Below are 19,118 nucleotides of genomic sequence, written 5' to 3'. Positions count from 1 at the left end.
GTCCAACTATTAACTCAGCAATGAAGTTAAAAATAAATCATTTTAGCTCCCCTTTAAATGAAATTCACATCAGCCTCATGAAGGAACAAGCAAATTTATTTCCTGCCCACAGCCTGTGGCAGCTTAGACATCTGAGTTTGCAGAGATTGTCCTGGGACTCCAAAACATTATGTAAACCAGGAAATAAGCCAGTTGGGTTCTAGACAGCCATAAACCAGCCCCACGAGCACCCCCCCAGCTTTATATGCTGGCATTTGGATGAGGCACATCCCTGATGAGGAAAGGGAAGAAGTCCGGGTGGATGACGTGGCGTCACAGCGTCATTCCCAGCGGGGACGCGCGCGGATGCAGCAGCTGCCGGATAATCTCCCTGATTAATGCCCAAGAGCCCTTGTATCCAGCTCTGCTGCTCTTACAGGACACAACAGCCACGGGCCAGATCAGCAGGACCACTCCAGAGCACAAGAGATGCAGTTCTGTCCTCTTCCCATCCCTTTGTGAAAAATGTGTATTTTATGATTGGCTTTTCACAAATATTAAAATGAATGTTACATGTGTTGTGTTGGAAAGTTATGCTGTATTAATTCTCTTCAGTAGTGTATTAAATATAGTTTTAGGTTATAACATAATATTAAAACAGAAACTATGCTATCTAGGATACTTTTTTCTAAAGAAAGGACTCGCATGGAGACAGCAGCCACAGGTCACCTGAATCTTTCCGAGAAAGAGAATTTATTGGTCCATTATCAGCAGAAATGAACTTCTTCCTGCTTCACTCAGCCCTGAAGGCACCGTTTAGGATTAAGAGGAAGAAGTTGACACTGACCAGACAGAATCCTGTGTTTGAATGGAATTTTTGCACCATGTTTGAGGTGTATGAACATGCAACAGGCTGTTGCTTTCAAGGGTTAATCCTCTGTTAACGTGGGACCTTTTTCAGGCTTATTTTGCCCAGAAAGAGGTTCCTGGACTGTCAGTAACTCTTTGTTTCTATTGTCTCATATTGTCCTAATTCAAATTGTCCAAATTATTATTACTCCAATTGTATTACTATTTTTATAACCATTTTATTACTATTAAACTTTTAAAATTTTAAAAACAAGTGATTGGCGTTTTTCCCACCTTCTAGGGGCAAAAGACACCCAGGTTTTGCTGCAGTTTAACCTCCAGCTTGCATGGTTACTTTGAAAAGAGAAATGTGTAAAACTACAGACTTTTATTTCTAAAATCCACTTAGTATGTGTTTGCTTTGACTTCCAAAGGATTAAGCAAATGATGTTGTGAGAAATAGCTACTCACTTTTCATAGTTTAGGAAGGTTTATCAAACCTTATCAAAAATACAACGGAAGACTGAATAAAGAATAAAGGTTACAGCGCTGGGAGCAAAAGATTTTCCTGGCCACGTGCTCAGCCCCCTCACAATGGAGGTTTTGCCTTTTTAACCCTTTAACCCCTCCCAAAGTTCTGTCCTTCTTCTCTGTCCAGGGGTGGAGCTCTTTCCCTCAAATCCTGATTGGAGGTCAGATGTCACCACAGTGACAAGCCAGCCCTCCCGGATGTCCCAACCCTGGCTGTCCCTTGGTAACCACTTGAGGGTGTAAAACATAACTATAAACCTATAAAACTTTTCTTAACCTATATATATGATATTTGTCCATTAATTGTGAGAGTCAATCATTGCATTGCTCATCTGTCACAATGTGTTGGACTTTGGGCTCCCAGAGCTGTGCAAACCCAACCGAGGATGCTAAACTAGCCCCGCTGGTGGCCAAAGCTCTGCTCCTGGTGAAAGCATCTCCTCATCATCTCCTTGTCCATAGTAATGCCCCAGAACTGAGCCTGAAGCTCATGGGGATCCTGGAGCCTGCTCCAGGAGCAGCCCAGCTGGCCCCCAGCCATGTCCCTCAGCAGCAGCCAGGTTCTGGGATACCTGGCACGGATGTCCCAACCCAGCTGCATGCTGCAGGCTCAGGATGCACGGAGGGAGGGAGCTCACTGTCAGACGAGCCTGCTGGAATCAGGACTGGCTTTCTACAGTGGCTTTCTAGGGATGGCTGTAAGATGGGCAGAAAAGCCCTCTGGGATTCCAGGAGCTTTGCTACAGCCGCCTCAGCACCCAGTGCTTCAGCCTTTGTTTATCCTTCAATGTAGCGCATTAATTCATGGCCAAATTAAATCAGTTTCAGTTAAAAATTGATTTTTATGTCAAGGAGTTTTTGGGTTTCCAAGAGGTTTTTGGTAGAGCAGTGGCCAGCCCAACAACATCTGCTCTAAGATGTTTCATCAATAGCACACACACAGGGCTGGAACACAGATGTATGGATTGAATCATTCAATAATTTCCATAAAGAACAAAGGCAACTCACACTGGAGCAATAATCAGGCCTTCAGTGAAAGCCTTCCTAAATAGTTCTGTAACTCAGGAACACTTTATTTTTTTCCCTCTTTTTAATTTTGAAGTTGCCCTTGTTTTCTGCCATTATTGGTTCTCACATTGTGATTCCCTGAGCCTTCCACAGAAAGAATGCTTGATCACTTCTTCTAAAAACCACCAATAAGAAAATTAAATCCCTTTGGCATCACTGCACAGAGTAGTTGCATAACAAACCGAGTATATATAGAAATTCCTTTCCAAGTATTTACATAAGAGCTTGGAATAACACAGATGTAAAAAAAAAAAAAATCCAACTAAATTTACAAACCAGCCCTGCAGTGCTTTTGTGTCTGATAAAGTGAAGTGAGCGAATCAGCTTACCAGTGGTACACAGGGAATATTAGTCTGGTGCTATTTACATAACTGGAAAAGAAAGATTAAAATGGGGCAGACAAGTGTGTATGAAGGGTGATTTCCTTATCTTGGAGAAGATCCTCTGTCTGGTCAGAGACTGGCATAGAAGATGATGCTTTAAAATACCCCAAGCAGTCCAAATCTCCTCTGGTCTTTCTGTGCAAGTTGATGCCCATTCTGAGATCAGAACTCCACAGACACGTCTGCAAACTCTTCTCAACAGTCTCAGTCACAACACCCAACAAGAAACCCCAGGTTTGTTCTACCAAATCTCTAAAGAGTGAGCAGCACAGTCATTTGTCTCCAAAATGTTCCCATAATTCAAGTTCTGGGACTTGGAGCATGCTGGACACCAGGCACATCAGTTCAACCAAATGTAAAATCCCCTTATGGATAAAAAGGCTCCTCTTGAGGACCTTTAGATTTTGAGCTCAGCCTAAGGGTGCTGTGCACACTCCCAAAGGAGAGCAGCACTCACTGGTGCTGGTTTTAACTAAGCTGCACCTTGGGCATGTTATGTTGGTGTCACCCCAACATCAACCCTCTAAAACCCATCTTTCCTTCTCCTGATCTCTCCCTCTGCAGCATCTGGGTCCAAATAGAACAGAACAGAATTTAGAATTTGATAGAATCTAATTTATTTCCTTCTGGACAGTAATGGAACAAACAGGCCTGTGGAGATCAGTTCAGCCTTCTATTACTGTCCATGCATTAAACATTAGAACTGCTATACTCCTCCTGGCAGGGAGATGAAAAATGCACAGAACATGCCCAATTTGAATTTCACAGTTATCCATAATGCTCTCAAAGGTTTCTATTCTTTTCAGATGTCACCATGTCACTTTCCTGAGAAACCTCATAAACTTCTCCCTCTTCCCTTTCTCACTGGCTGCCTCTCACCAGGCACAAATTCCTCACAAAACAGACAGATTCCACCACTCCCAGCCTCCCCCAAATGGGAAGAATCAAAAATCATTCTGGGCAGAGCCAGCCTTAGCTGAGCCCTACGTGGACATTCATGGGGAGAGCAGAGACATTTGCTACAGCCTCTGGATCCAGATCCCATCCCACAGCTGCTGCCCCAGGTCCTTGCTCTCTCCATGAAAACCAGCATTTTCCAGTGTTATCCAAATGGATACTCCCAAAAAGCATTCTCTGAACCCACTTCACAGAGTAATGCTGGGAGCTGCAAAGCTGCTGCAGACCATTAACAGACATGTGACATTTTCTGTATCACAGCCAGGAGCAAAAAGAAATCCCTGATCTTCCCCTCTCTGGAAGATTCTTGGGAATTATCCTATGGGGATTTGCCCACCCTTGTGCCCGTGGCACAGGTAGGAGGAAACAGCTCAAATTACCCTAAATTGCCACCAACCAGGGCTCCAGAGTGACAGAAGCCCTCACCTCCCACCTGCACAGGGCTCAGCTCCCACTGAGGAAGGATATTCCATACTGTCCTTGGATTTATCTCGCTCCTGAGCTCTTGTAGCAGCAGATAAACCACCCACTAATAGAGCACAACTTCCAAGCACAGACAAGCATTTATCTTCTTTCAAGTGCAGCATTTTATTGACCGATGGTATCTACAGAAGTGGAACGAACACAAACACTTTAAATCCTTCATGAAGAAGGATATTTTTTCCATAAAAACAGGTGAAAAGGCAGCTTCACAAAAGATACCGTGCAGAACAGAATCAGGAAATCAAAAATATGCTCCCTAAAAACCCAAGGGTGGCCTGCAGCCTGTGAACTCCTTAATTTCCAGACCCCAACACAGCAGCAGCTGTTGCTCCGTTGGTGGGAGACAGGGACAAGTTAAGTTGGGCCACACAAGTTCCAGAGCATAAAATCTGTTTACTCCTTACTTAGTGATGGAGTCAGCCCTCTCTTAAACAAGCAATTCTATGAACAAATCTGGTTTGAAATAGCTGTCCCAGAATAAATACATCCTAAATCCTAACACCTTTCCATTGCCCACCCTGTGGACCAGGTAGCAGGTGAGCTGATCACATTTCCACTACACAAATCCAGTCTCTATTCCCTCTTCCACATGAAAACCTGATTTTTGCAAAAAATCTTGATTTTTGCAAGATCTAAAAGCATGCCATTCTCCCAAAGCCCCTCAGGTATCAGGCTGCTGCAGGGTTAAACCTTTGGGTGCCATTTCCCCAGTGGGGTGTCCCCCTTCTCCTCTCCCTGCTGGAAGCCTTTCCAGCAGGAGTGTTTCTCTTCCCCCCAGCCTGGTGATAAATCCAGGCAGGCCAGGCACGAGCCAGGAGGGCACTGGGGTTTCATAAGTTAAACATGAGAACAGCAGCTCTGCAGGAGAGAGGCAAATGGACATCAATCAAATGGGCAGGAATATCTCAGCACCTCTTAGAGCACAAACTCAGAGAGGACAGAGGCTCCAGAGAGTCAGCAGGGCACAAAGCACTGAGAGAGCCCCACAATGGTTTGGGTGGGAAGGGGCCTTAAAACTCATCCAGTGCCACCCCTGCCATGGGCAAGGACATCTTCCACTATCCCAGGGTGCTCCAAGCCCCATCCAACCTGGCCTGGGACACTTCTAGGGATACAGAGGCAGCCACAGCTTCTCTGGGCATCCTGTGCCAGGGCCTCCCCACCCTCACAGGGAAGAATTCCTTCCTTCCTCAGTTCAGCAATGTAAAGTCTGAGTGAGGGAAAACTGTTGCTGCAGATCCCTGGAAAACAGAGTTCCACTGCTGAGCTTGGCTTCCCCATCTTGGAAGTGTGCAAAAGATTAATGCTGAAATTGTTCAGAGAGCACCTCAGGTTCATGTTTGGTCTAACAGAGGCATGAGTCTGGGCAAGTGCTCCTGGAGAGCAGGGCATCTCTGGCACAAAGCTTCTGCTTCCCAGGTGCCTCACACATTCCAAGGGAAAAGAGGGCAGACATCTGCATCCACTATCACTCCTGAGGTAATGCTTCAACCACGGAACCATTCACTGCCCAGAAGGCACAGGAGCAGATATGTTTTGTTTTACTTGTTATGGAATAAAAAGCTCCTGTTTGCCCTTTTCAGGATGGGCTTGTAACGGGAGGGCAGAGGGAGAGAAATGGGGTGGGAACATGGCTGTGGAAGGAGAAAAATCCATTGAACCCCCAAGTCCCACTAGTGCTCCAAAGGGGGAATAGTTTTACTCCTGGAACTGCTGCATTCAGGGTGTCAGTCCAGATCACTCCTCACAGGAGTTTCAGGGCTTGAAAAGGCAAAAAACCCCAAATCCTGTTCTTACAAACAACCACCCCACGATAATCAACCCAGCTTGAAAATCCAGAATTCTTGGGTTTTTAACTCAGAGTAACAATGGCTCTTCCCCTGCAAGACCCTGTGCCTTGCAGCCCTGCTGCTTTCTGGAGAGCTGCTAAGGCTCTCTGTGCTGGCACAGACAAGATGCTCACCTGAGCCCCTGCTGACAGCCTCACTATTGGCCTTATCAAGAGAGATAATCCCAGCAACTGGCAGAGTATGCAACAAAGCTGGCAAAAAAAGAGACAAGGTTCCACCTTCAAAAAATGAAGGAATTCCTGGCAAATGCCATGCTCAGAGAATGAAGCAATACAAGAACAGAAACTAAATAAAAGCCATCTAAAAAAACCTCCCCAAAATATACACAAGAAAACAATCTTAACACTGCTGAAAACTCCGTAACAAATTCAATGAAATGAAATTAAAAAGCAGAGATAGGGAGTAGGACAGAGGGAAACACCAAAATGAAGTGTGAAAAGCAATGGAGCACAGAGCAGCAGGAGGGATTGAAAGACGGAAAATAGAAATGGGATTTACAATGTGATGGGCTGTGGGTCAGCAGAAACACTCAGGGATGAGAGGGCAGGGGAGGGGAGACACGTGTTATTAGAGCTGCAGCTGGGGCAGAAAAAAGTTGCTCTGGCCACAGCTGGACAGGCCAGAGTGATGCTCAGCCCAGAGCAGTGACACAGTTCTGCTGGGGTCTGCCAGCACATGGAAGTGTTCAAACACAGCCTGACTGCGTGGTACTGATCTCTACAGCTTTGTTCTCCAGGGCCTGCTTTCAGCGTATGAAACTTCTAACATTGTCTCCCCTTACAGTTTTCTGGGATAAAAGCATCCTTCCTTGGATAGGAAGTTGGGTTTTTTGTTTCTAACTATTCTCACAATAGTCATATTAAACAGAATTACTGGAGAATTCATCAGGGATGATGGTTGGAGAGGTCTCTCTCACTCCAGGTCTGCTGCCCTGGCACATACATGTCCTTGAGCAGTGCTGGGATAGGCTGTGGGAGCCTTGGACAGGTCCTTGTGCTGGAAGTGAAGTCATTGCCCAATTCTCCCAGTTCTGCTGTCACTGGTGCCAGCTGCAGAGCCCTGCACTGCTCCCAGGGCCTCTCCTTTAACTGATGGACACCTGCAGGACTGTTAAAGGGAATCCACCCCAAGATGGTGCTTGTCTTCCACACAAAATCCATCACAAGTCAGTAATACTAAAACTCTCCAAATACATTTATTTATCACCAATGAAAATACTGTACAATGGCCCAAGAAAGGGGAGGGAAAAGGCAAGGAATTAAGTCTGGCTTTCATCAATGTCCTTGTCAGGATCCATGGCTGCAGCTTCGCTCTCCTGCTGCTGTTTCTTCCAGAGCTTTGCCATAGCCAGGAGTTTGAGGTTGGGCTGATTGGCAGTGTCTTCTGGGAAAATGTAATCATAGTACTCCTCCCATCCAGCATCAGACTAGAGAGGAAAATACCACAAAGTGAGTTTAACTTGCATGTTAACGTTGGCTATTAGGAGGTGCTTCTAACAAGAAAGAGAAATTAGAGTGTCACTACAGGACATGAAACAATGCAATGTGCACACATGGCTGTTCTCAAGGTGAAAAAAGGGAAGTGTAATTTCTGACTCTAACATTTACAGATTTCCAAAAGTGACAGTGGATTGGAGGGTGAAAGTGCCACCACTCCAATGACACTAGACAAACCAACAGTGCATCAAATTTCTCTTCTTCTATAAAAGAGAAGAGAAATTTGATAAAACAATAAGTTCTTTACAGAAAGTGTGTGAGAAAGTTTGTTACAAGAATGTAAACATCAGAAGGCTTAGAAAATCTTAAAAAAATCAGGGTGACATGAGAGAAATAACAGAAAATTAAAGCCCATGTTTGCACACAGGCACAAAGCCACAAGGGCTCACACCCACTACTGCCATCACTTTTCCTTACCCCATCTTCAGCCTGCAGCTTCCTCCTCTTCTTTATTTTCTCAGGCATCAGCTTATCTATCCTCTCCTTCGTGGCATCATTGCCAAACTCCTCCTCGAAGCTCCTCCAGGACTCGAGCAGCATGACCCTCTCCTCCTTCTCCTCGCAGCTGCGCATGGCCTTGTTGGCCTCCTCGTAGATCTGCCGGCAGCGCTGCAGCCGCTCCCCCTGCCCCGCCGCCGACAGCTCAAACTGCGCCAGGCTGATCCACACCTGCGGGCACAGCACACAAAGACCAGCTCCACCTCTGCTCTGCGCCACCACAGACAGGGCAGAGGCTAAAAACAACAAAGCAGCAAAGGAAAAAAGCAAAGGTCAACGGCAACAGGTGCCCAGAAAATCAGGGTTTCTTCACATGAGTGAGATTGGCCCTGCTTCAGCAGGACACAGCATCCATTTAAGGCATGTATGTGGATACCATGGGACAGAGAAAGAGAAACAGCAAGTTTCTCACAGGGGCTTGTGAGAACTTCTAGGGAGTTGTAAGGATGTGGTAACTTGTTAACTATAAGCCATCTGCAGGTAGTGTTTCTCTACTTTGTCTCTCTGTTCTCCTCAAGGATGGAGTATGAGGAAGGATTTTTGTTAGCCAGCCAATCAAACAGAATCTATATCACTCTATAAAACCACGTGTTTCTCTTGATAAAGCCTTCTTTTGCTCCTTCTACACTACTGCCTCCTGCCTGTTCCTGTGTCATTCTCGGCACAAGAGTGACACATGTGGATCAGTTTCTTGTGGCTGTTCCAAGACATGAGAAATCTGTGTGAATTTTGTCAATGACAGCACCAAGCGACACTGGAAAAGTCAGTTTTCCTTGCAATGTTTTAGCAACCAAAGCTGCTCAGCAAAGAGGGCTGCTTGGAAAAGCTCCTTTCGCCTGAGATAGGCCTGTTGTGGTATGGAATTCAGGAACTTCCTTCCCCCCTTCAGAACCTGAACCTGGGCTGATCTGAGCCAAGGCAGCTCAGGCTTTCCCTGCCCAGGGGCCAAGTCCTGGGCTGGCTCAGAGTCCTGGGTGCCCACACACACCTTGACGTGCTGCGTGCGCTGCAGCAACCGCCGGTAAAGATTCCTGGTCTTCTCATACTCCTCTTGCTCAATCTCAAAGTCAATGTAGGATTTCCAAAGCACCTGCAACAGAGAAGCCTCTCATCATGTCCATTCCTTAGTGCAATGGGAGGGGAAAAGAACAGATAAAGGTAAAATTTCCAAAGGAAATGTCACCATCATATTTTCTGAAAAATCCCTTTGCCAGGATTTCTTCTCCTGGGAAGCTGAGAAGCCTCAGAGAAAAATGGAAACAATAGTTATCTGATTTGCTTCTCCTGTGTTTTGCTGCTTTGGAATGTGCTTTGGACATTGTTTACCAACTGGTCATTGTTTCATTGGTTTCATGTGAATTGTATTAACTTAATGACCAATCACGGTCAGGCTGTTCATTATTATCTTTGAGCTTTCTGTAAGTATCATTTCTCTATTCTTTAGTTTAGTTTAGTATAGCATTTTTTATATAATATAATATAATATAATATCATAAAATAATAAATGAGCCTTCTAAGAACATGGAGTCAGATCCAATAATTTCTTCCCAATGATGGGGAACTCTGAAAATACCACAAGAAAAGGTTCAGGGACCAGGGTGTTTGGTGGCACAGGATGGGATTAGTGCTGAGCAGCACCAAAATGGTGCCCATCAACCACTCAGCTTTCACTTCATGTTTCATCTGGTGGATTATTGACATTGAGAGGAATAGCAGATTTGTCTTTAAAAACAAGCTGTGGGTCTGCTGGTAGATAAAACTAGCACTGGGAGATAAAAGAAACAATGGGAAGCATTCCACTGATTGATGAATGGAAAAAGATATTTGGTCTTACATATAAACATAAGGTTTGCTGGTAAACAAAATTCGACATTGAAAGATGAAAGAAACAATGGGGAAGAAAAAACCCTAAATTCCAAAGGAATTAAAAATTAAAAGGGAGGGTTATACATTAGAGAGAAATCTCTGGTATCAGGTGTATCAGGGAGTCTGTATCTCTCAAGTACCTCAGCCAATGGGGAAAGAGAGAAGGGAAGTGTGGCTGGGAAATTGGGATAAAAGGGAAGCTGTGTCCTACAAAAATTCGAGAGATCCCAGGGGAATGCCCCATGGCCTCTCCCTTTATTCAAATAAAGTAAAAGGACTCCTCTGTCTCCTTTTTGGACATAAACCTCTGGTGTTTGTGGATTAGTTTCCTAACAACACGTTCATCAGCCCCACTGCAATAAATACCTTACACTCAGTCCCTCCCTGCTCACCTCAGGCATGTCCAGCCGGGGCTGGCCGATAGCCAGCTCGTAGATGGCCCGGGCACGGTCAATGTCCCCAAGGATGGTCTCCAGCTCAGCAAACTTAATCCAGGATGTGCAGTTTTCTGGAGCAAACTCCAGGAATTTTTCATACAACTTTCGGCAACGGTCAAATTCACGCAGCTGTAACTCCAGCTCAATGTAACCTTTAAACAGTTTGTTTTTTGGACATTTACCTATGGACGTCCCCTGTTGTGCATTGAAAAAAAAAAAAAACAAAACAAAACTTAGTGATCTTGCAGGAATTAAAACCCTCACTTGGTTTTTTAAGTGTTTGAATTACATTTTGGTTTTTTGCACAGTACCAGTCTGTAGCAGCAGAGCAGTTCCCAAGCCTCTCATTAAATAAATGATACCAAACAAACTGTGGTCCCACACTGTTCCTCCTGGCACAGAGAATGGCTGCCCACCCTGCCTGCTGGCTGGCAGCAATGGACAAGTGGAGAATAATGTCTTCACAAAGTACTTCCTTCCTGATGCACCTCAGTCTCTGAAGAAAACTGTCTGTCCTGAGCCAAGCTGTGAGAGGAAATTCTGGATTCTTAGTGTGGGAAACTCTTAAAACAAGAGTTAAGAATGGGCACACCTGAGACAGGCTGTAGTGAGCTTGGCCTTGGAGTCACTTCTATAGACAGGTATTGTTTACTAACCAATGTGGCTCCTGCTCCGTCAAGCCAATGTGAGGAAGTCCCTTCCCACAGTTCTCCTGCACAATGTTCCTACATGTTTAGTACCTTGGAATTTATGAAAAATGGAGGAAACCACTGCTTGGGATTATCAGTTTGGTCACTGTTATGGGCCTCCAGCTCTGCAGATGCCTCTGGTACTTCAGAATATGCTCAGTTCTCCTCCATGTGCCCTCCATCACTGTTTGGGTGGTAACCCCATCAGTTTGCTCTTGAAAGTCAAACCATCTCAACTGCTACCAACACTGGCTATCTCTGAGCTTACTAAGAATATCTGAACTGAAAGAAAAGGAAGTTTTTCACTTCAAAAGGTGCCATTTCTTGCTGCCTCATCACACCCTGCTCTCCCCTCGTGCTGACATTCAGAGTGAACCTGCCCAACAGCTCCTGAGCCTGCCCTAAGTCCCTCTGATTGCTTTTGTCAGCAGCTGGGACTGGCACACAGTTTGGCAGGTCCTTACTTCCTCGAGGCAAACCTCCCATTAATCTACAACGCTTTTAAAAACACTATTGTTAGAACAAGTATCACTGTAAGCCATCAGCAGCAGCTAAGAACTTGTAAGAGCACTGAGCTGATGTGGGTGCTCTGCATTCAGAGCAGCACTCTGTCGTTTCTGCCCGGGGCTAATTCATCAGAACTAGCTACATTTCTTTTTAAATCATACATGACAGTAAATGCTGGCCCCTACAGACTTCTTGGATGCTTTATTTTAAGTGGATTAAATCAGCTATTTAAAAAGGACAATTTAAGATCTTTTAATGCCTGTGTTCCTGTGTTACTATTAGTTAGTGAAGTCAATTATGGCTCTGACAAAAGCTTACCAAAGCTCTTCTGGCAAGGGGGAGGTTTTTCTGGCGAATTTCAAACTGTGCATACAGCAGCCACATTTTAGCAAATGTAAACTGGAAGAAAAAAGAACAAAGTGCTATTTAGGCTGGAAAGTCAGTATATAATACTGTACACGTTGCTTAAAAAAATAAGCATTCTGTCTATACAAGATATGACTGCTACTGCAGGTAATCTCATTTGATCTCAGTGTTTTCCTGCTGAAAGGTTTAGGGTTCATTATGTAAAACAGCCTCTACGACAGGACAATATATTGGGATGAAAGCAAAAATGGCCAGGACAGAATGCAAAAAATAGTTTAAGCCAATCATCAACTGGCAAAACATAAGCTATTGCTGAATCAATTAATAGTTAATCAGCTCTTAATAACTGGAGATTAATCTGACACTCAAATGACACAATAGATGACAAACTAGAAAAAGAACGTGAACAAGGATTTTCCAACATTCCAAGGCAATACAGTTGTAAGGGTTTGGCCACACGGATATTTTAGTTAAAGTTCACAAGCAAAAAGAAACCCAGAAAACCCCAATCAATCGGCCTTGAAGACCAATGGTAATAGCGAAGACAAAGCTGTTTTGTCAAACTGCCTCAGGGGTGGTGACCATGGAGGCCACTGGATGCTGTAAAAGGTGTTAACCCAGTTAAGCAGAGCCTCAAGTGCCCTACAAGAGCCTGGGCTGTGAGCAGCTACAAACTATCCTGCCCAGAAGGAATGCAAGCAAGCAAAATCTACGTGGTCTGCCCCAATTTCTGACTATATGTAATGTTATCTTTTTAAGGGCTACTTAGTAATTTGAAAATACTGGAAAAAACCCTTGTGCCTCATGCGTATGTGGGCATCCTGACACCAGTGCTTGTCCTGCAGTTTCCCTCTGTGATGAAAATTACAAACATCTTGCACTCTAGCTTGAAAACCATTTTGGAAGGTGGACGTTTTGAGAAACTGGAAGGGATACTTGAAGTTTCAAGCAAAGTCTTCATCAACCCACTAGCAGCCGTTTGAAGCTGCTTACACCCCTGAATGTAGCAGGGGAAGAGAACTAAAGGATCTTTATCTGGGGCACTTTAACCCAAAACTCAAGCCAGACTGATGGAGGAGCCATACCTTCTTGTGGGGCAGGAGCTCAAGGCATGCCTGGTACACCTGTCTGGTTCTCTCTGCATCCTGTAAGAACAGGCAGCATGTAAAACACTTTGTTAATGCTGAGATCATGCTGAATTTGAATCTTGCAGTGAATTTGAATTTGAAACTGAAGTCAAGCTGGTTAGAATCAGCAATGCTTATCTACTTAGTGTGCACAGTTCAAAGGTGGTAGCTTCTGAATCAACAAGACTCACTTTCTCAAAGCAAGGTTCAGTGCTAGGAACCCGACAATAAAACGAGGAGTGTCCCGGTTGTGGGAGGAAAAATAAGTCTTTTCCTTTAACAGACACTGAACTCGTTTTCTGTACTCAGAGCAGCTCTAATGTTCCAATAAATACTTGTACAGCCTCTGAGGTCACAATAGCAACAATGTGGCTGCTTCACAAATAGTTTTTGTTAACTATAAAACTGTTTCACAAGCTCAGGTAACAGTCTGCCATGGGCAGTTCAGCCACAGCCACCAGAAATCCCCACTCCTGCTTTTGTTATCAGTGTGTTTCTGAATGAATTGGGGTGCCACCCTGTTTTTTAAAGTTTTTCTACGCCTTCTGATGTTTCTTGTAACAAATTTTCTCAGGCACTTTATGTAAAAAACTTACTGTTTTTCATTCTTTTATGGAGGAGGAGAAATTTGATGGACTGTTGGATTGTCCAGTGTCATTGAAGAGGTGGCACTGTCATCCTCCAATCCACTGTCACTTTTTGGAAATCTATAAATGTTGGGAGTCAGAAATTAAACTGCCTCTTTTTTACCTTGGAGAGCTGCGTGTCTGCATCCTTTTATTTCGTGTCCTATAGCAACACTGGGATAAAACAAATTTGTTTTTTTCCCTCCCTATGGCCCAGGAGGGAAAACTGGAAGGGGAAAAATTATCTGTATTTAAACAGTAAATCCTGTAACATGTTACACAAAACTAGTAACACAGAGAATACTTAGCTCTTGGTTTTTACTATTAGCTCTTGGTTTTCCTGTTAAAATACCAGCAGCTATTTCCTATAAGGAAAGGGAAACCTGGAATTGTCACTACTTGCCTTTGCCTCCAGCTCCTCATAGAGAGCATAGTTAATCCAGAGGTAGATGTACCTCTTCCAGTGGCGTTTCTCCTGGATGGGGGGCACGTTGGCGATGGCTCTCTCGTACACCTCCCGCACGGTCTCGGCGTCCGTGTCGCTCTCCACCAGCCGCAGGTAATCGAACCACGCGTCGTAGTTGTGGGGGTTTGCCTTCCAGAGGCAGGGGAGGGGGGCAACAGCAAACAAACTGCAGTCACTACAACAAACAGAGCCTCCATCCTTTACTTAGAGAAGTAAATTCCCCTTTCAGTTTCCCCTTTAAAACGGATCACTGGAATATTAATGAAAACTGTCAGTCTTGAGGCAGCTTTGCTTTAAATTTTGTTTTTATGTTGCCCTCAGCATTGTCTCAATGAAGGCAATCCAAGTGTCAGAAGGGATGAGGAATGATGAAACACACAGTGTGGACTGAACAGCAGACAGGTGTGATAATAATAGGTTAGAAAATGTTGTGAAATAGTTGATAATTGTTAAGCATGTGCTGTTAGTTGGTTATTGTAAAAGGGGTTAAAAGGGTAGTTATAAGAATTATAACTATATATATAGTGTATATATATATATTCTAATTGTATATTACACCTAAGTAAAGTGCACCACTCCCCAAGCAAAAGGAGCCAACCTGGAGAGAAAGGGCCAATGAAGTGCCTAAAATTCACGCAAATGACGGATCCAAAAAGAAAACAATATAAAGGGACAAAAAACAGGATAAAAAGGGCCATCTGACCCAGGAAATCAGTGCTGCTCCACCTGGAACTTCAGAGACATCACTGCAGAAGAAGCCCCAGTGGTGGACCCTCAACAGGAACGCTCCTCCTTGACCCACAAGCCCCCATGCTTCAGGCCTTTCTTTTTATTATAATAAATGCTGAAATCACTTTAGTACCACAAGTCTGTTCCCGTTTCTAACAGGTGTGGCACTGGTGTTTTCTCACAAAACGGTATTTATGCACAGGTGAGATGTTCTGTAATGGATATTCCCTAACTTAAGTAGTAACTACAAGCTAAACTGCATTATCCTTAAGGATACCAAGCCTTGAGTTCAATCCATAACCCTCACCTGCACAATCTAGATCAGAAAGCAGAAACAAAAAAAGCAGTAAATGCAGGTATCATTCTCTTCCCCAGAGATGGAATTCTGGCTCTAAAATGAACATTCCTTTGTGGTTTTTTTGGACTGACTTTCAAGGGTAACTTGAAACTCATCAGCCTCATCAGATATCACAAAATACTTGTGTCCCTTAAGCACCAGCTGGCCATACAATGAGCCTGGAGGGTACCTGTCCCACATACCTTCACCTCCTCCTCATACTGGAATCTCCTCTTGCTGACAATGATGTCCTCAATTCCCCTCCTGTCTCCAAACTTCTTCTCAAAGATGGTGTAATTCTTGAAGAGATTCTGGGCATCCTGCTTTGGAATTCTATCCAAGGCATACTTGTAGATGACCCTCACTCTTTCAAACTGAAAATATGAAATATAATTTGAAAAATATTTACAAAGAAGTTTCTGTCCTCCCTGACAGTTTTTCAACGAGCTTTTGGCAATATTTAATAGAATACAGAACTGTGGGACATTCCAATGTAAGCAATTGTTTTCGAACAGGACTAACAGAGATCCCCCTGAAGAGTAAACTTTGAGGGGGGAAAAAATAAACCTGAAAATGCCAGCCCCCATCATCTCTTATTCATTTACAGGTTTAAAATATTTAAACCAATTTAAGAGGTTGTGGTTTGGAGTTCACAGAATGCCTTCAATTTCACAACAACCTGGGAACCTTAGAGACTGTGAAAAACATCTGGACCAATACAGTTTTGTATCATGCAGGCCCATAACCTCTCAAACCAGAGGTGAGCAGAAAACTGTCCCCCTAACTCAGACTGCAGTCACGAGGTGCTGGGAACTGCAAGTACTGCAGTGAAGGTTAAATGCCTTCAGCTTTGATACTCAAGGAGAAACACTGGCAGGACTCAGATGAAGATCTTACCTCTTTCTGGTTCTCCTCAAACTTGGCAAAGGCCACGTACAAGTGCTCATCCATGTGCTCCTCCCCGAAGAACTCCACTGCCCTCTCGTACACCTTCCTGGCGTGGGCAAAGTAGCTGTGCTTCTCCTCGAAGCGTGCATACTTGATCCAGTTCTTCACCTCGGGGTGAACCAGGACAAGTACAGCTCTTGTTAAAGAAACAGCATTGCCTGAGTGGCACATCCCGGGGACATCTCCCAGCATGGCACACGTGGGGAACACTAAGTGCAGCTGGGAAGAAGACACTGACAGGTATAAGCATGCAAAAGGTTTTGTGCCTTATTGTGAATTTAAAAAGGGATAAGGGTCAGGGAAAATCTGAGGAGAAACCTGAAACTGTATGAAAACTGCATGAGCAGTGCAGTTGAACAGACACTGTTGTGCCAGGACCAGCAGCCACTGAACTGCACCTGGAGGCTTTCACTAAATATGCTTTTTACACCTCCTCCTGGCTCCCAGGGTGGTGGCTCATTCCCAGCACATCACAGAGAAAAGGAGTACAGCGACCTCGCCAGACACGGAATACTTGGGAAGAAAATAAAGAATGGAGATCTTAACCCAGGCAGGAGTCACAAGGTTCTGCAAAGGATATATCTCTCGTAAATGCTTCGTGCTCTGTCCACCTCCTTGTATCTGAGCTCAAAGTTGATGTAGGAATGCCAGGCTTGCTCCTCTGGCTGCCACTCCATCCACCGTTCAAAGACCTGGCGCGAGCCAGCGACGTTCCCCAGCATCTCCTCCATGTATGTGTACTTGTACCTGGGCAAGGGAGATGGAGTTTCTGCAACCACGTGGTGAACACCTCCACTCAGGGATTTCTGGAGTGTTTCCCAAGAGCATCCCTGAGCTCCCCTCACCTATTTCCTCCCACCCCAGAAATGCCTGTTAGCACACCAGTGACAGGCAACATCCAGGCACACAAACATCCTTCTCTCCCAAGGCTCTTGCCACTTAAAAAGTACAAAACCTTTCCAAAAATTAAAAAAATTCAGCCTTCCTCCATTTTTTTCCAGACTAGCCTGAAGACTTGGAGATGCAGGATAATCTGCATAACCCCAGGGGGGTCTTTGGGTCTAGAAGGGGATCTCAGTGCTCAGCCACCATACCAGAACTGGTTCACCCTGGGCAGGGTGGTGATGGCCCGGTCCCAGATGTTCCTGGCGTGGTTGACCTGGCGGTTCTTCATCTCCATCTCGGCATATTTCAGCCAGAGGGTGACGTTCCTGTAGTCCACATCCAGGGCACGCTCGTAAATGGAACGGGCTCTGGAAAACACAAGCACAGGGCAGGTAAAATGTGCCTCCCAGACTTTGGTGTGTGTCTAAAAAGGCTTGTAAGAGATGCCTGCAGCCGCATCATCCTTACCTCTGGATTTCCTTCAGGCTTTCCTCCCATTGTGCGTACTTTATCCAGTTACTGATAACAGTCCTGTTCTTTCTTATGTTATCTTCAAAAGTCTGAGGAAAAAGATACACCTGTAAGTCAGAAATCCTTCTGCAGACCCCATTCACATCAAAAAAAGCTTATTATATATAACCACTATAATAAACATTAGGAATATGCTTGCTTTGTTTAGGCATTTTTGAAGCAAAAAGCCAAGTAAAACCATGGGTAAATCCACAGCCAAGCAATTATTTCAAAAGAAGATTTATAACTTGAAGAAAACACCTATTAATCATGTAAGTAATTACCCTTTCAGTGTTCTGAACACAGGCACGGGGGGAGATGTTGCTTGCTACCAGATTTTGTCGAGCAACACATCTGTAAATTGTAGGTTCTACTAAAGAGTAGCATGAAAAAGGGGTTTTAAAGAATTGCTGTCTACCTGGAAAATCCACAAGGAATAGGGCCTACATCTTGTTTAAGAACAAGTGGAATTGTCGTGCTTTATGTGAGTGTCGAGATTAAACCAGTTTGTTTGGGTTTTTTTACTGTACCTTCCTCTTCCGGAGTTTATAGTCATTTAGCTCTTCAACATCTGTGATCTTCTGCTGCGGAGGCGGTGGGAGAAGCTCGAGTTCCCTCTCCTTTGCCTCTCTCAGAAGCTGCTCCGCTGTGATCTGAACTTCGGCGGGTGCTTTGTTTTTCACCTGCAAGACAAATACAAGGGGGGCTCGGCTCGCGTTCCCTAACGCAGCACCGAGACCATCAAATTTCCTCCGGCGCCTCGCTACGCGCGGTGCCCGCCGCGGGCGGCACCGGAGCCCGCCGGGACGCGACGGCCCGGGGCGAATGGGGATCGAGGGGGATCGAGGGGTGGCGGGGGGTCCCCGCCGCCCACCTTGGCCACTTTGGGGATGCGCTGCTTCCCAGCCGCCGTGGACGCCATCTTGCCGCCGCTGCGCGCGCAGGCCCCGCCCCGGCACCCCTGACCTCACGCAGCACCGCCCGAGCGTCGTTGCCGCGGTAACGGAGACGCGTCCCCGGGCGTCGGCGGCGGCGGCGGCGGCGGCGGCGGGACTGTCCGTTCCGTCCGCGGGGTCGCCTGTTCGGCCTGTCTCGTCCGTGGGCTCGTCTGTTCCATCTGTCCGGTCTTTCCTGTCCTTGGGAGGCTCTGTGGCCGGGGACAAGGAAGGTGAGTGCCCGGCGCTGCGCCCGAGCGGCGCGCGCGCTCCGCGGGGCGCCCCCTGGCGGCTCGGCGGTGCCGGTCTGTCCGCGTGCGGGGGCGTGGCCCGCCTGACTGAGGGGGTCGCTCGCGCCCGGGGGTCCGTGAGGCCGCCTCGGGGGTGTCCATGGTCATCCCCCTGTGTCCATCCCCCTGTGTCCATCCCCCTGTGTCCATCCCCCGGTGTCCAGCCCCCGGTGTCCAGCCCCCGGTGTCCAGCCCCCGGTGTCCAGCCCCCGCCCTACCCCGCGGTACCGCCCCTGGCCCCACCCCTGCCTGGTCCGCCCCCGCCCCGAGCCACCGGGGGTCCCCCCTAAGAGCCGCAACCTTCCG

General features: G+C 45.9%; 1 protein-coding gene across 1 annotated transcript; it reads right to left on the bottom strand.

Annotated features, from left to right (window-relative positions):
* Window positions 1-7,273: 7,273 nt before the first annotated feature.
* CRNKL1 (crooked neck pre-mRNA splicing factor 1) lies at window positions 7,274-18,594 on the bottom strand. The gene is made up of 14 exons (XM_009093743.4): window positions 18,462-18,594; window positions 18,118-18,270; window positions 17,546-17,637; window positions 17,287-17,445; window positions 16,773-16,939; window positions 16,142-16,320; window positions 15,448-15,618; window positions 14,116-14,307; window positions 13,045-13,104; window positions 11,912-11,992; window positions 10,353-10,592; window positions 9,083-9,184; window positions 8,014-8,265; window positions 7,274-7,526 (listed from the first exon to the last, which is right to left on the bottom strand). The coding sequence occupies exons 1-14, from the start codon at window positions 18,507-18,509 to the stop codon at window positions 7,359-7,361; spliced, it is 2,064 nt and encodes a 687-aa protein (XP_009091991.2). The 5' UTR covers window positions 18,510-18,594; the 3' UTR covers window positions 7,274-7,358.
* Between the last annotated feature and the right edge of the window lie 524 nt (window positions 18,595-19,118).

The sequence above is a fragment of the Serinus canaria genome, chromosome 3 (genome assembly GCF_022539315.1).
Source record: "Serinus canaria isolate serCan28SL12 chromosome 3, serCan2020, whole genome shotgun sequence".
Classification (NCBI taxonomy): domain Eukaryota; kingdom Metazoa; phylum Chordata; class Aves; order Passeriformes; family Fringillidae; genus Serinus; species Serinus canaria.
The sequence above is the reverse complement of the archived record's forward strand: the minus strand, read 5'-3'. Positions and strand labels throughout refer to the sequence as shown.